The sequence below is a fragment of the Papio anubis genome, chromosome X (genome assembly GCF_008728515.1).
Source record: "Papio anubis isolate 15944 chromosome X, Panubis1.0, whole genome shotgun sequence".
Lineage (NCBI taxonomy): Eukaryota > Metazoa > Chordata > Mammalia > Primates > Cercopithecidae > Papio > Papio anubis.
The window spans coordinates 113,547,210-113,562,917 of NC_044996.1; the positions used below are offsets into that span (position 1 = coordinate 113,547,210).

The window sequence follows — 15,708 nt, forward strand, 5'->3', positions numbered from 1 at the left end:
CTTCCTTTCTGATTATGCAAATCTCTCACCATTGTAATATGTGCTTCCTTTAATTTCATTAGGAACATTTGTAATGTAAATAGTAACAGAGCCAATATTTCAAACAGAAGCCATTCTTTTAAAAAAAAAAAAAAAAAAAAAAGCTAAATGTCTAAATGTATTGAAATGCTTCTAAAAGTAAAATATTTAGCACTTATTTGCAGATGGGTAATGTTAAATATCCCATTCATTATTATTACTACCACTTGTCTGAATAAATCCTACCATAAGCATTAAGCAAGTAGGTAAACAAAGAAATAACACTTCATGTGATGAATGCCAATATAAAGCACGTTTAAACTGTTCTGTCAAGAGACAAGCCTGGAAATGCTAACTGTGTTTCTTTGCTTTTCTGCAATCATCTGAATACATAAATTCAAATTGCAGCTTTTAAAACTTCAAATCGAGGCTTTTGAAATTTCAGAAAACACATGCGCTCGGAAAAGCAGATTATAACAAGGTCCCAATGGGATTTTGTCACCATCTTTTTTATATTTCAAAGTATAAAAAAACAAATCTAGATAAGAAATGACTACCAAATGTTTTCATATTTAAAAGATGCTGTATTTTTAAAGAAATTAAATCACTGGAAAAAAAAGTTTTCCACAAATATTGTGTAAAAAGAAAGATGCAAAAAGCTTAGCCAAAGCTTTTACTGTTTAAGTGATGATTTATTCTGAGCGTTCTTAAGAGTTTTCTAAATTAGTATATGGTTAATATGCATAAAATCGCATGCAAGATGCTGTCTTTCAAATTGATGCTAAAGGTTAATTAGAAAATATACTTGATTATTTATAGCACACCATTGAGTCCCAGATATTCTGTGTTCAAAAACACTGTAAATATAGAAAATTTAGCAGAATTATATTGGAAAGACAGTAATTCTTCACAAATTAACTTACAATGCAATCCATTTAAAAATTTTCAGTGAGAATTATTTTATAATTTGACTGAATGATACATTACATGAGTTAGAGTAACTAAAGTAGGAGAGCGGGTTACCCTACCAGAAATTAAACATTTTAAAGCTGCAATAATTTTTTTTTTTTTTTTTTTTTTTGAGACAGAGTCTCGCTCTGTTGCCCAGGCTGGAGTGCAGTGGCGCGATCTCGGCTCACTGCAAGCTCCGCCTCCCGGGTTCACGCCATTCTCCTGCCTCAGCCTCCCGAGTAGCTGGGACTACAGGCGCCCACAACCGCGCCCGGCTAATTTTTTGTATTTTTAGTAGAGACGGGGTTTCACCGTGGTCTCGATCTCCTGACCTTGTGATCCGCCCGCCTCGGCCTCCCAAAGTGCTGGGATTACAGGCGTGAGCCACCGTGCCCGGCCTAAAGCTGCAATAATTGACATAGTGTATTACTGTCATAAACATCTACAGTAGGTCAACAAGCAGAAACTTAAAATATAATGAAGAAAGCACCATAAATCAATTCAGAAGAGATGGTCCTGGGGAAAAAAATATCCATTTCTGAAAAACTCTTGAAGGTTAGAAACAACACTATATAAACTTAAGATGGATTAAATATTTGGGTGTTCTTTTTTAACAAATGAAAGAGTAAGGATCAAGAATAAGTGAGAATATCTGATCAATGGTAAAATGGCCACAATTTTAAGGATACTATCAATGAACATAACATCAAAGAAATAAACTGTTAAATTTTATTTAGAAAAAAACTACTAAAAGGCAAAAAGGAAGCTGGAAACATTCTCAATCTATGTTTCAGATAATGTGAAAAAAGCTCTTAAGAAAACACAGGAAAAATGGGCAACAGACATTGCAGATAATTGACAGTAGAAACTAAATAAATGACAAACAACGTTTCCAACTTTCCTATTAATAGAATGCTTAAAGTATCTATGACAAGCTTTTTATTTGTTTTATCAGGTATATAATTATAATGCTCAATAGTGGTAAAGTGTAGTGAGACAAGTATTTTCTAACTGTTCGTGGGAGTTTATGAGTGTTCTGAGTACCAACCTTGACAAAAATTCAACAATGTGTGTCTGGATTCTTAGGATTCCCATTGTTAACTTTTCCTTCTTACTCCAGCAGATATGTGATTCAAAATGTATAAACAAATGTGTTTATTGTAGGGTTATTCATTATAATAAAAAATGAAAGCAAACAAAATTCCTAATAATACAATAATGGTGAAATATAGGGTACCCCTATATATCTTATTACTAGGATCTTTAAAAAATCTAGTTTTTAAAGAGTAATTAATGACCTACAGAGATATAGTCAAATAATAAATGAAGAAAATAAGCATACAATGTTTATAGAGTTTGAACCCAGTAATACATATAAATCTCAACTATAATGAATGAGCACATCTCTCCTCTTTGCTGGATATTCTTGATAGAAAAAATATGCAAGTAAATAATTTGAGACATATTTGAAAAGAGGGGAGTGTTTGATTTAGAATTTTCTAAACTTGAGGGTTATTATTATTTTTTTGTTTTGATATTACTTTTCCCTGCTCCTTAAATTTTTGTTTGTTTGGGGGGGTTGGGGTTTTCTTCTCCTTGAAATTGTCTGTTTCTAGATGAAAGTTGAAAATGTTTAAAAGCTTTGCCAATGTGTCTAGGTTTTTCAAATGTAATCAGATTTTAGCAAGATTTTACTTAACTAAAAGTGTTCAGAACACTATGCAAAATCATCTGGAGTCAAATAGTAATGGAGGCAATGATTTGCAGAGTAGAAAGAGAGAGAGAAAAAGATGAGATAGACCCTCAAAATCTAGACCCAATGAATTAAATCAGCTTGGAACATTTAAACAAATAAAGGATACCTATACTAGAAGTTTTCTTCTTCCACAATTGATTTTAAGGTCAGAATCTGAGGGGAAATGGCGCTATTCCACGTTCTAAAACAAGCTGCCAGCAATCGAGACCAGCCACTTCCCCATAGGGTTTACTCTAAAGCAACAGTGGTATTATCTGTATTCCAAGCAATTTCCAACCTCCTCTGTACTCCGTGTCCCAGGCAAGGTTAAAAAGACTCAGATTGGAAGGGATAGTAAGCTTTGCGGGAGTGCAGTGTTTTTGGTAAGGGACAGCTCCTTCTCCCTCATCTCTCTGAAGTCAAAAGTAGAGACGTTGAGAGAATCACTGAGAGTAAGTATATAGACTCCAAAGAAGGAAAGAGCATCCTCTCACTTCACTGAATGTTTGGAATCTGCAGACCTCCTTCACAGGTCTGTGTAGCTTTTGGAGAAGCCAGAAGAGCATTCTAAGCATTCCTTTGGCTTTCCATGCCTAAGCACTTAGAGTAGAAGAAGAGGAAGAACCATAAGATTAACCATACATAAGAAATCAACAAAAGGCTGTGAAATTGACTTTTCCTATTTTTCAATTTAAATAAGAGAGAATTGTCAATGATTAAAATTCATAAAATGAAGAAAGAATGGACTCAGAAAATAGCAAACATGAAATGTTAATTATTAGTTCAAAAGTTAGTTTACTATGTTTTCTCCGCCAACTGATTGCTAATGACTAAAGTCCTTATTTCCAGCTTTCGTCTCTCCCCTGAGCTCCAGATCTCTTGATTTTTTAAACTAGCAGTTTCCCCAAAATATATGAGACAACAAAATATACTCTCAGCTGAAGTAAATAGTATTCATCTTCCCAGCCAGATAAGGTAGAAGTACTTCTAGATCAGATGTTATATTCAGGATAGGTTAAAAACAGACTCTGGTCCCAGTGTCCCAGGGATGAACAATGGATGTGCTTATTTCACATTGCATGCCTGTATCAAAATATCTCATGTACCCTACAAATACATACACTTACTATGTCCCTACAAAAGTTAAAAACAATACATCATAAATATTTGTAAAATAAGTGAATAAATGTATAAATGAATTTAAAGGAAATAGACAGAGGGGAGAATGTAACTTTACATGTCCCAGAACAGACTTTGAACAGGCTCTTATCATATAGGAAAACTGAATATATGCAAGCATAAGTCCAATAACCAGATTCCGATTTACAGAATGATTGTAACTGTAGTTCTCTCAAGGCCCAGTCTTTGAACAGGCTGTGTCTTATTCCTGCAACATGCTGATCTATCTTCATGCTTCAAGACTCAGATCCTTATCTTCTCTGGGATGTCTCCCAAGCACTGCCCCAGAAATAACTTCTCCTCCTACAATACTTAATCATAATCCTTGGCTTACATGCTTGTTTCTTCTCATTGACTATGAAATCCTCAAGACAAGGTATATAATCTTGGTATATAACATATACATCTTTAATCCTAATGCCCAATAGAGTTCTTGGAAGATAGTAAGCTCCCAATACACATTTGTTAATTTGAAGCAAAAAAAAAAAAAAATACCTAATCATTCAAAAAACTGAATTATCACAGATGTCCATCTAAAGTACTATATTAACACAATGAAATGCTATACAGCCAGGTTAATGAACAAACTAAAATTATATGCAACATGGATTATTGTAAACATAATGTTGTGGGGGGTTTTTTGGTTTTTTTTATTATTATACTCTAAGTTCTAGGGTACATGTGCACAACGTGCAGGTTTGTTGTAAACATAATCTTGAATGAAAAAGGCAAGACACAAAGGAGTATAAGCCATATAATTCCATTTTCATAATATTCAGTACAGGCCAAATAATCAAAGTTGACAGGGTACTGGTTATACTTGGAGGTAGTGACTGCGAAGGGGTAAGAGGAGATTTCTGAGATTCTGATAATATTCTATTTCCTTCTCTGATTGTACAGTGTGTTCCATTTTTAAAAGACTATTGAGCTATACAGTTAAATTGTGCAGCGTCCTGTACGTATATTATACTTCAATTAAAAGCTTCCATGGAAGATATACATAGTTCCCAAAAGACAATAGAACAAAAAATTTTCAATTATTTTAAGCACAAACAATTGTGTTCAGCTGTCTTACAATCGAATATATAAGAATAAATTTATGGCTAATTAGCACAGAGTATATGCATTTTCATAATTAAAACTTCCACGAGTACAACATATGTTAAGTATTTAAAATCAGTTTTTCTCTTTCCTCAAATAAGGTTGTGAATCATAATTTGGAAAACAGTTCAGCATGTAATAATTTAGTGATTTTATTTTAAACCAAGCTGAAGCCACATAGAGCAGAACTGCTCAACTGAACCCTATCCAAATCCTTGACCCACAGAATTAGGAGCAGATAAAATGGATGCTACTTAAGCAAAACAAAAACTTTGTTTATACTTTTGTCCTGTAATTTTCCATAAGTGTACTTTAATTAAACATTTTTAAACTTGCAACTTTAGGTTATATACTTACTTTAGTTGGTTCTCAACCAGGGACAATTTTGTCCCCACCCCCAACCCCCCAGTATATTTGGCAATGCCTTGAAACATTTTTGGTTGTCACAGTTCAGGGGCGAGGTGTTACTACTGGTATCCAATGTGTACAACAGGCCAGGGATACTGCTGAATACCCTACAATGCACAGGATAGCCCCTCACAGCAAAGAATTATCCAAACTTAAATGTTAGTAATGCTAAAGTTGAGAAACCTTGCTCTGATATCATAACATAATGTTGTTAGAATTTTTATTTTATTCATTTTTATGTGTGTATGTATGTATATATGTATGTATTTGAGATGGGGACTTTCTCTGTTGCCCAGGCTGGAGTGCAGTGGTGCGATCTTGGCTTATTGCAGCCTCTGCCTTCCCTATTCAAGTGATTCTCCTGCCTCAGCCTCTGCAGTAGCTGGGATTACAGGCGCCTGCCACCAAGCCTGGCTAATTTTTGTATTTTTAGTACAGACGGGGTTTCACCATGTTTGCCAGGCTGGTCGCAAACTCCTGACCTCAAGTGATCCGCCCACATCGGCCTCCCAAAGTGCTAGGATTACAGGCATGAGTCACTGCACCCGGCCAGGAATTTTTGAATCAGAATTTTTCTTGACCAATTTTAATCTCTTATCATTTAGAGATTCTTGAAATATTGAAATTGCTTTGTTCAAAGTGAATGAATTTTCTTAAATTATATATTGAGAACAGCTTTTAAATTGCTTATTTTCAAATTGTTTGCCATGTTTGTTTTCCAGTTTGCATTAAAAAATAGTTTGAGAAATATGTTGTTTATAACAATTTTATTCTTCTTTCTCCAGGCTAGAAGAACAAAAGAATATCTTGTCAGAATTTCAAAGAGATTTAAATGAATTTGTTTTATGGTTGGAGGAAGCAGATAACATTGCTAGTATCCCGCTTGAACCTGGAAATGAGCAGCAACTAAAAGAAAAGCTTGAGCAAGTCAAGGTAATTTTATTTTCTCAAATCCCCCAGGGCCCACTTTTATAAAGAAGTATATGAATCTATTTTTTTAATTTAATCATTGGTTTCCTGCCCATTAGGTTATTTATAATTCCTTGCTAAAGTGTTTTTGTTGCAACTTTATTTTTTCTTAACCCTGCAGTTCTCAACCAGTGCACATAAGAACATATATATGTGTGTGTGTGTGTGTGTATTTATGTATACACACACATATTGCATCTATACATATAGATGTATATAATCTATGTATATAAATCACAGTTTTTATCTTAAAAACTAATTTGAAAATAATTTTATATTTATTTGAGAACTTCAAAACCTAATTTTTTTTTTTTTTTTTTTTTTTTTTTTTGAGACGCAGTCTTGCTCTGTCACCCAGGCTGGAGTGGTGCAGTGGCCAGATCTTGGCTCACTGCAAGCTCCCCTTCCCAGGTTCACGCCATTCTCCTGCCTCAGCCTCCCGAGTAGCTGGGACTACAGGCGCCCGCCACCTCGCCCGGCTAATTTTTTGTATTTTTTAGTAGAGACAGGGTTTCACCGTGTTAGCCAGGATGGTCTCGATCTCCTGACCTCGTGATCCGCCCATCTCGGCCTCCCAAAGTGCTGGGATTACAGGCTTGAGCCACTGCGCCCGGCCGTTCAAATAATTTTAAAAACTAAAGACCAGATTGTGGAATCATAAAATCTAAATCTAAATGGGAATCACTTTTTTAATCTGTCCTGGTTACCTACTTGGAGATTTGAGAAGAGACTTTAAAAAGAAGAATCCATTTTCTTAGGGAAGATCTGGATTGCCAAATCAATATCACTACTTCAGCCTCTAATTAAAGGCATTATATCCCCCCAAAGCAATGTTTTGTTTTAGCTTGTTTGTCTGGAGGTGTAGGACGTGGTGTTGGTTCACATTCCATTTGGTTGAATAGACATCCAGCTTATTCCAGTGGCTTTTCATGCCTTCCTACTGTGATGTCTGCTTATTACGGATTACTTCCCTTGGCTGACTGACATGCTCTGATTGTGCTGTTGGATTAACTTTCATGGTTTTAGTTTTAGGAAAGCAACTCTTTTGGATCTATTTCATTTTAATTGTCAAACAGAAGGTGAAAGGGGAAGAGAAATTAATATTTAATCATTCCCTATTATGTGCCAAGTATTAGATACATGTACAGCCACTATTTTATTTAATCTTCATATCAAATTTTGACAATGGTTGCTATTATCCTCATTTTACAAGGTCACATAATCAAAGGGAAATGAAATTGCTCCTTTATCAATGATTCAGTTGCCTTATACATGTAAATCAGAGTCCAATGTCAAACATTTATTTCTGTGAAACAAGAAATTTACACCTGAACAAGAAATAAAGTATAAAAATAAAATATGGTGTAATTCAATAAACAAATATGGAGCACTGACTATACATCAGATGTTTTACTAGGTATTTGAGATTCAAAAATAGAAAAGAATGGGAATCATTTGAAGATGGTTATACCCTAGAACAATGAACTCAGTCTATTCTTGGAAATTTATCTTTCCTAAATGTACTGTGTCATATATAGTAATATAATTGATAATTCATTTGAGACATTATTTAGTGGCATTTTCTTATATAATTAATATATATGATTCTATTTTTCTCCTGAAAGAATCTAGATCAGGCCGGGCGCGGTGGCTCAAGCCTGTAATCCCAGCACTTTGGGAGGCCGAGACGGGCGGATCACGAGGTCAGGAGATCGAGACCATCCTGGCTAACATGGTGAAACCCCGTCTCTACTAAAAAAAATACAAAAAACAAAACAAAAAAAAAAACAAAAAAAACTAGCCGGGTGAGGTGGCAGGCGCCTGTAGTCCCAGCTACTAGGGAGGCTGAGGCAGGAGAATTGTTGAACCCAGGAGGCGGAGCTTGCGGTGAGCCAAGATCGCCCCCCTGCACCCCAACCGGGGCGACAAAGGGAAACCCCCTCCAAAAAAAAAAAAAAAAAAAAAAAAGAATCTAGATCAGTGCTGTCAAATAGAACTTCTGTGGTGATGAAAATATTCTGCATTATCCATTTTTGTAACAACTAGTTATTTGTACCTTTTGAATGCCTGGAGAGTTGGTAGTGTGACTGAGGAACTTGAGATTTTATTTTAGCGAATTTTGATTAACTTAAATGTTGATAGTGTCGTATGGCTAATGGGTACTGTAGCAGACACTGTAACTCTAGATGACAAAAATGAATAAAACACGGTTGTTAACATCATGGTGGTTTTGGAGGTCTTGGGAAAGAGTATACACTATATGATGGTGAATGAGTAAGAGAAATTTAGGGATATGGAGTGAAAAATGAGGATTCTAGAATGAAACTACCCAAATTTGAACCACAGCTTTGTTGCTTGCTAGATTTGTGTCCTGGGAGCTGGTATTTAACCTCTTTGTCTCAGTTTCCTTCCATATAAAATGAAGATAATAGGATCTACCTGATATAAGTATTATAATATGAAGATAAACTAAGATACTAAACATGAAAAAGTTAGCACAGTGCCTGGCAATGTGTATATTGAGAGTAAACATTCTCAATGTCAGTTACCTCTTAAGATGATAATGCAGTTTCTCAGTGGCAAGCTACGGTATGCTATGGCATGCTATGATACCCAAGAGGTTGATGAATTTATTCACATTGTTCTATTTCTGATAGAGACATGTTTTCAGACACTAACTTTATTTGGAGTGTTGCTTTACCATCTCACATTTTTCTCTTAAAAAATTATGAGGGATAAAATAATCATGTTTTTCCTGCAAAGATTTATCTACTGGGGAGTGAGTGTTTCAGTCAATCAGCTCTGTGCTCAAATAGAAAACTGTTGGTATTTGAGGTACCACTGGGCCCTCAGTCAAGTCGCTTCATTTTGATAGACTAATCAATAGAATCGAAGACAAGGTAGTTGGAATTGTGCTGTAATTCATTTTAAACGTTGTTGCAATGTCTGTTTCAGTTACTGGTGGAAGAGTTGCCCCTGCGCCAGGGAATTCTAAAACAATTAAATGAAACTGGAGGACCCGTGCTTGTAAGTGCTCCTATAAGCCCAGAAGAGCAAGATAAACTTGAAAATAAGCTCAAGCGGACAAATCTCCTGTGGATAAAGGTTAGACATTAACCATCTCTTCTGTCACATGTGTTAAATGTTGCAAGTATTTGTATGTATTTTGTCTCCTGGGTGCTTCATTGGTGGGGGAGGAGGCTGGTATGTGGATTGCTGTTTTGTTTTTCAACCTGACCGTTTGCCTTGGCTGTATGCTTTGTTGTGGCTAGAAAAAATGATGATGGTGAATGGCTTTACATTAGTGACCAAATGCCATAATTTATACTACAATTTTTTTGCCTAAATTATTCTGAAGAATTAGACTGAAGAAATGATGAAGTATTTAATTCAGTGGCCAGGTATATACTGACAGTATTGAATCTAAAAGGACGTGGTCTGGTTCTAGTTAAACAAGTATCATAAATCAAAATTATTCACACCTAGATTATAGATTTAATAATTAATGTACACTAACGTTCTCCACAAGTTTATTTACTTACCTACTTATTAACTCGTGAGTTTTCATCTTTCCACCTTGAATACTATATAAATCTAATATTAATACTATTTATTAAATTAATGCATATTTATTTTATATAAAGCAAGTGGTGCATATGAATTTATAATAAAAAGCAACATCAATTGATCCAGCACTATTTATTCAAAGATAATCATTTCCTCACTGTATTGTCATGGCATCTTTGTTATAAATCAAGAGAACTTGTATGTATGAATCTGCGTCTAGATTCTATATCCTCTTCCATTTGATTAACTCTGTACTATAACAGTACTTCACTGGCTTAATTACAATCTTTTTTTAAAAACAATTCTACTGAGCTATAATTCACGTACCATTTAACTCATTTTAAGTGGACAATTCAATGGTATTGGGATATTACTTTTTTAAGCTGTGATAAAATATATAACATAAAAAATTGTCATTTTAGTCATTTTGTGTGTACAATTCAGTGGCATTTATTACAACCATCACCACAATTTATCCCGCCCCCTAATTTTTTTTTTTTTCTTTTTTGGAGATAGAGTCTCGCTGTGTAGCTTAGGCTGAAGTGCAGTGGTGCGATCTCAGCTCACTGCAACCTCACCTCCCAAGTTCAAGTGATTCTCCTGCCTCAGCCTCCTAAGTAGCTGGGATTACAGGCGCCTGCCACCATGCCCAGCTAACTTTTTGTCTTTTTACTAGAGATGGGTTTTTGCCATGTTGGCCAGACTGGTCTCAAACTCCTAACCTCAGGTGATCCGCCCACCTTGGACTCCCAAAGTGTTGGGATTAGAGGTGTGAGCCACTACGCCCAGTCTCCAAAATTTTTATTACTCCAACCAGACAGTCTGTAACCATTAAGCAATAGTTCCCCTTTCTCTGTCTTCCCATCCACTAGTAGCCTCTGGACTACTTTCTGTTTCTATGAATTTGGCTATTCTAGATCTTTTACATAATTGGAATTGTATATTTGCCACTTTGTGTCTGCCTTACTTCACTCAGCATAATATTTTCAAGGTTCATCTATGTTGTAGCATGTGTCAGAATTTCACTCCTTTTTATGACTGAATAATATTCCATTGTATGTATGTATGCAATCATTTTATTTACATATTTTGGATCTGGTTGTGTAAACCATCCAACTTTGTTCTTCCTATTCAAGATTGCCTTGGCTACTTTTGTTTCTTTGAATAAATTTTAGAACCATGTTGTCTATTTTTACATAAAGCCTGCCAGGATATTGATTGAAATTTTGTGAATCTGGAGCTCAATTAGCATCTTTACAATACTGAGTCATCTAATTTGTGAACATCTCGAATTGTGTCAGGTTATTTATTATACTTTTTAAATTGATGATGCTGACATTCTAATAACAGATCATTTACATGACTGATAAAATATTTAGGAACTAAAATAAGTACCAATTTTATGACATTAAAACCATAATGTGCGCTTAAGTCTCTGTAATTCAAGCAGGTAGTTATTTGGGGGGAAAAAAAAAACCCTTCTTGGTTTCTACCTTTAATGATTGCAAAACATCTGTGTAAAGATATAGACTTTTATGTATGGAGGGAAGGTGGTGTCCCAGCAATTAAATTTTACATCTACATAACAATGCAAATGAAATCATCCCTCATAAAAAGAGAACAAGGAGGCAGGATACCCAAAATGTCCTACAATATCTCAGTACATCTTATGGCAAACAAAAAAAATTATAATTGTAGGAATTATGAGATAACTATCTAAAATATACAATAGCAGGTTTGTGGATTGTGAAAGAGTGAAGGTTTTGTGTGTTCTGAAACAAAATAAAAAGTCAAATTTTTATGATAGAAAATTAAAACTGAGGTTACGAACACCATCATGTATATATTTATGTTACTACAGCATCCATAATATCTGTTCCTTACGTCAAAATTATAATTTTAATGCAATGTCTTTGCCATTGAATGCCACAGGATTTGGAATTTTATTCATTAGTCATATTAAAATTATTTAATCATCTTTTCTCCATCCATATGCCCCTGTATCCCTGTTAGTTTAGATTTAGGGATACAAAGGAAATGATCAGTACCAGATTTAGGTAAATAACACAAGTTTTTTTTAAAGTTAAAAAAGTGCCTTATAACACTGGCAGACCATTTTGATCTTCATTAAATCTCAAGCTCTTACTTATTACAGGAGGGTAGAAATAAAGCAGACCCCCTCCCTGTGTTCTCGAGTCCTATCCTTCATCCAAAGCTTAGAGTGGGTGATATAATTAGAACTAGTGGGTCATAGTTACTGGGACATGAATATGTCAATTCCTTAGTACATAGTATCTCCAGATATATCCTAATATCATAATCAGTTGGCAGGTGCTTTCTGCACAGCTAACTAATATGCTGCATTCTGCATATTGAGCCAACTGACCACTTACTTTTGTACCTTTATTTTATTTTTTGAGACGGAGTCTCACTTTGTTACCCAGGCTGCAGTGCAGTGGCACAATCTCGGCTCACTGCAACCTCCACCTCCCGGGTTCAAGCGATTCTTCTGCCTCAGCCTCTCGAGTGGCTGGGACAACAGGCGCACGCCATCACACCCGACTAATTTGTATTTTTAGTAGAGATGGAGTTTCACCATGTTGGCCAGGTTGATCTCGAACTCCTGACCTCATGATCCGCCCACCTCAGCCTCCCAAAGTGCTGGGATTACAGGCGTGAGCCACTGCACCTGGCCTGTACCTTTATGTTTCATTGCTGAAGAGAGAAAACAGCGGGTGAAGATAATATAGCTATTTCTTTAAGGGAGTGGTGGACCGTATAATGAGTTCATTGCAAAAGCGTGTTACCCTGCCTTGGCCTGGGTAGCTTCTCTTTAAGCGGATATGGAAAGGGTTGCTTTAAACTGAATATAGCCATTAGCATAAATTTATGAGTGCCTTCATGCAATGAAGGCTCATGAAATGATATCCTCATTCTTGTCTAATACATAACTTGACCTTTTACAGTCTTTAACAATAATACCCATAAGAGCCACAAAGTGGGGATGTTATTAAAGCTAGGCTCTGTGTTTCTCTCTCTGAGCATCTCATTCTATGATCTTTATACACACTTCTGACTCAGGTGTTTTTAATATTTATCCCTCTTCATATTTCTTTGTATTTTCTCTGAACATGCATGTGGGTGTAGGAGGCTCTCTTGCCATCATCATTGCTCTCTTCCTCTATGTTTCTCACTGTTATGCTAATTTTCATCTATGAATTGACACCTTACTGTATTTATTATGAATCATGCTGTATTTCAGGACCGGGTTTGCATCATGATGGAACGCGTGATGGGATAAACTCACTAACACATCCTGCATGTGAAGTTCGAAACAATTCCTCACCTCAGCCTCCCCAGTGGCTGGGGATTGCAGTACCATGGCATGGGCCTGTTTGTTAGGAACAGGAACCGCTGTGTTTGGTCAGGCTGGTCTTGAACTCCCGGCCTCAGGTGATCCGCCCACCTCGGCCTCCCAAATTGCTGGTATTGCCAGTGTGAGCCACCGCACCTGGCCATGAATCTACTTTTCTATATGCATATTTGCCACTATTTTTCTGCCCCGGTGGTTTATGTAACACATTCTCTTCTACTCTCCTTCCCTGACCCCTTTAATCCCAGTTTCATTTCCTTTCATGTCTTTTTATTTTGTGTCCCCTTTCCTCATTCTTTATTGCTCTTATACATGTTATATGTGAGTATTTTTTTAACTACCCATTTATTTAAAACCAAAATATACTTTGTCATTCTTTATTTTTGAATCATATTGTATCCTTCCTTAATTTAAAAGGTGAAAAGATGGAACATTCATTTTGCAGGCTGAGGATTATTTAGGTAGAAGGAGCCTCATGAAACTAAATTATTTTCACATCTTCTAGATTAGAACACCGAGTCCTAGAAAGGTTATTGAGACCATGTAGCTCTCTATTTAAATATAAAAGTGATTCCAAAATAAAGAATGGGGGTTTTAACCTTTTGGTGAAGCTCAAGTGATTTCTATGTGGATAATACCCTAGAAAAAAAAGAAAAAATATGGATTCCCATTTCATTCCATTGCTCCTTTAAATATTAAAATGGGGATTTATTTTCTTTTAAAAAAAACTATATGAGTTTTAGCTTTGCTTTCTGCCCTTTTTGAGAACTAAATGCTAGGTTTTTAAATTACTTTCTAGAACCTTCTCTACTGTGGAACATTTATGATTGTGTAATATAGCAAAACATGTTTATGTTGTTTCAGAGTTAGTTAAAATCCTATTTTTAATGTCAAGTAATTTTACAGGTAGTATATGTTATGCATTCCTGTTTTAATAAATATATTTTCATTTTGTTAAATAAATTTAAGTTTTCATCATATTTTACATGTAAACAGTAACTTACTATCTACACGTAAAATACCATTTACAAATAAAATATGCTGTTTAAATGTAAATAGTAAATTACTATTTGAACTTGTTACTGCCCAGACAGTATAAAATGGTGCATATAAAGAAAAAAGCATTTTGGAAAACAGTTAAGAAATTTTGCTGGAAAGTGAATTTTACTTAAGTGCATCTTTAAAAATCTTATTCACTTTACCTAGGAAAAAGATAGGTTTACAAATATAACATATATAACGAACCTTTAATATGGGAATAATTTTCATAATATTGGTAATAGTACAGGTATTATTTTCAAAAAATCACAAAATAAAAATTATGAAAGTAAAAATATAGTGCAACTCCTAGCAAAACTATCTTCCACAATATACAGTTGGCTGTATCTAAATTGCCAGAAATCTGGTTCATTTTGTATTAACCTTTAATCATGTTGCTTCTAAATATGTATCTGAGGAGTAAACACTTTAGATTTATTTTCATTTGTATAAGGTAAATAAATGTTTAGTCTTTTTCCAGACATATTTGCTATGTAATGACAGTCATTATTAGTCATCAGTATAAATGTGAATAGTAAAAAGGAGAAAATTAAATAAAGCTAAAGCTTGACTTTCCCACTCCTTGCTCAAAAATGGACACTTTGTCCAATCAATTTCCTATCACAAGATGATGATTAATAGATTGTTCTAATAGTTACCGTTCAGTCCTGTCCTTAATGTGATATTTTTTCTTTTTTTTTCTTTTTTCTTTTTCTTTTTTTTTTTTAAATGATACTTAAGTTCTAGAGTACATGTGCACAACGTGCAGGTTTGTTACATATGTATATATGTGCCGTGTTGGTGTGCTGTACCCATTAACTCATCATTTACATTAGGTATATCTCCTAATGCTATCTCTCCCCCATCCCCCCACCCCACAATAGGACCTGGTGTGTGATGTGATATTTTTTTCAACCAAAGAATAGAATCTTCACTGGCATTGTTACCATATTGACTGGTATTTATGGAACCCTGGAAAAAATGCTGTAAAATATCTAGTAGGGAGGATAATAATCATTATAGGAAATCATTTCTCTAGCTGGAAGTCATAGCAGGGACCAGATAGTTTCACTGGAGCTTTTATGTGCTCATGATTTTCTCCCTTAAAGTGTATTTGTAACACAGTTCACACAGCTTTCAATTTTATAAATCTGTGTGCTAAAATGCTATTATATAAGAAAACAGGTCAGGCGCGGTGGCTCACGCCTGTAATCCCAGCACTTTGGGAGGCCCAGGCAGGTGGATCACAAGGTCAGTAGATCGAGACCATCCTGGCCAACATGGTGAAACCCCATCTCTACTAAAAACACAAAAATTAGCTGAGCATGGTGGCGCATGTCTGTAATCCCAGCTACTCGGGAGGCTGAGG

General features: G+C 35.3%; 1 protein-coding gene across 1 annotated transcript in view; it reads left to right on the plus strand.

The window, feature by feature from the left end:
* DMD (dystrophin) overlaps positions 1 to 15,708 on the plus strand; it is a 2,174,064-nt gene that overhangs the window by 1,338,288 nt on the left and 820,068 nt on the right. Inside the window, exons 46-48 of the mRNA XM_031660704.1 lie at positions 6,178 to 6,325; positions 9,317 to 9,466; positions 15,591 to 15,613. Of these exons, the coding sequence (XP_031516564.1) occupies positions 6,178 to 6,325; positions 9,317 to 9,466; positions 15,591 to 15,613 (321 nt within the window). The remainder of the gene's footprint in view (positions 1 to 6,177; positions 6,326 to 9,316; positions 9,467 to 15,590; positions 15,614 to 15,708) is intronic.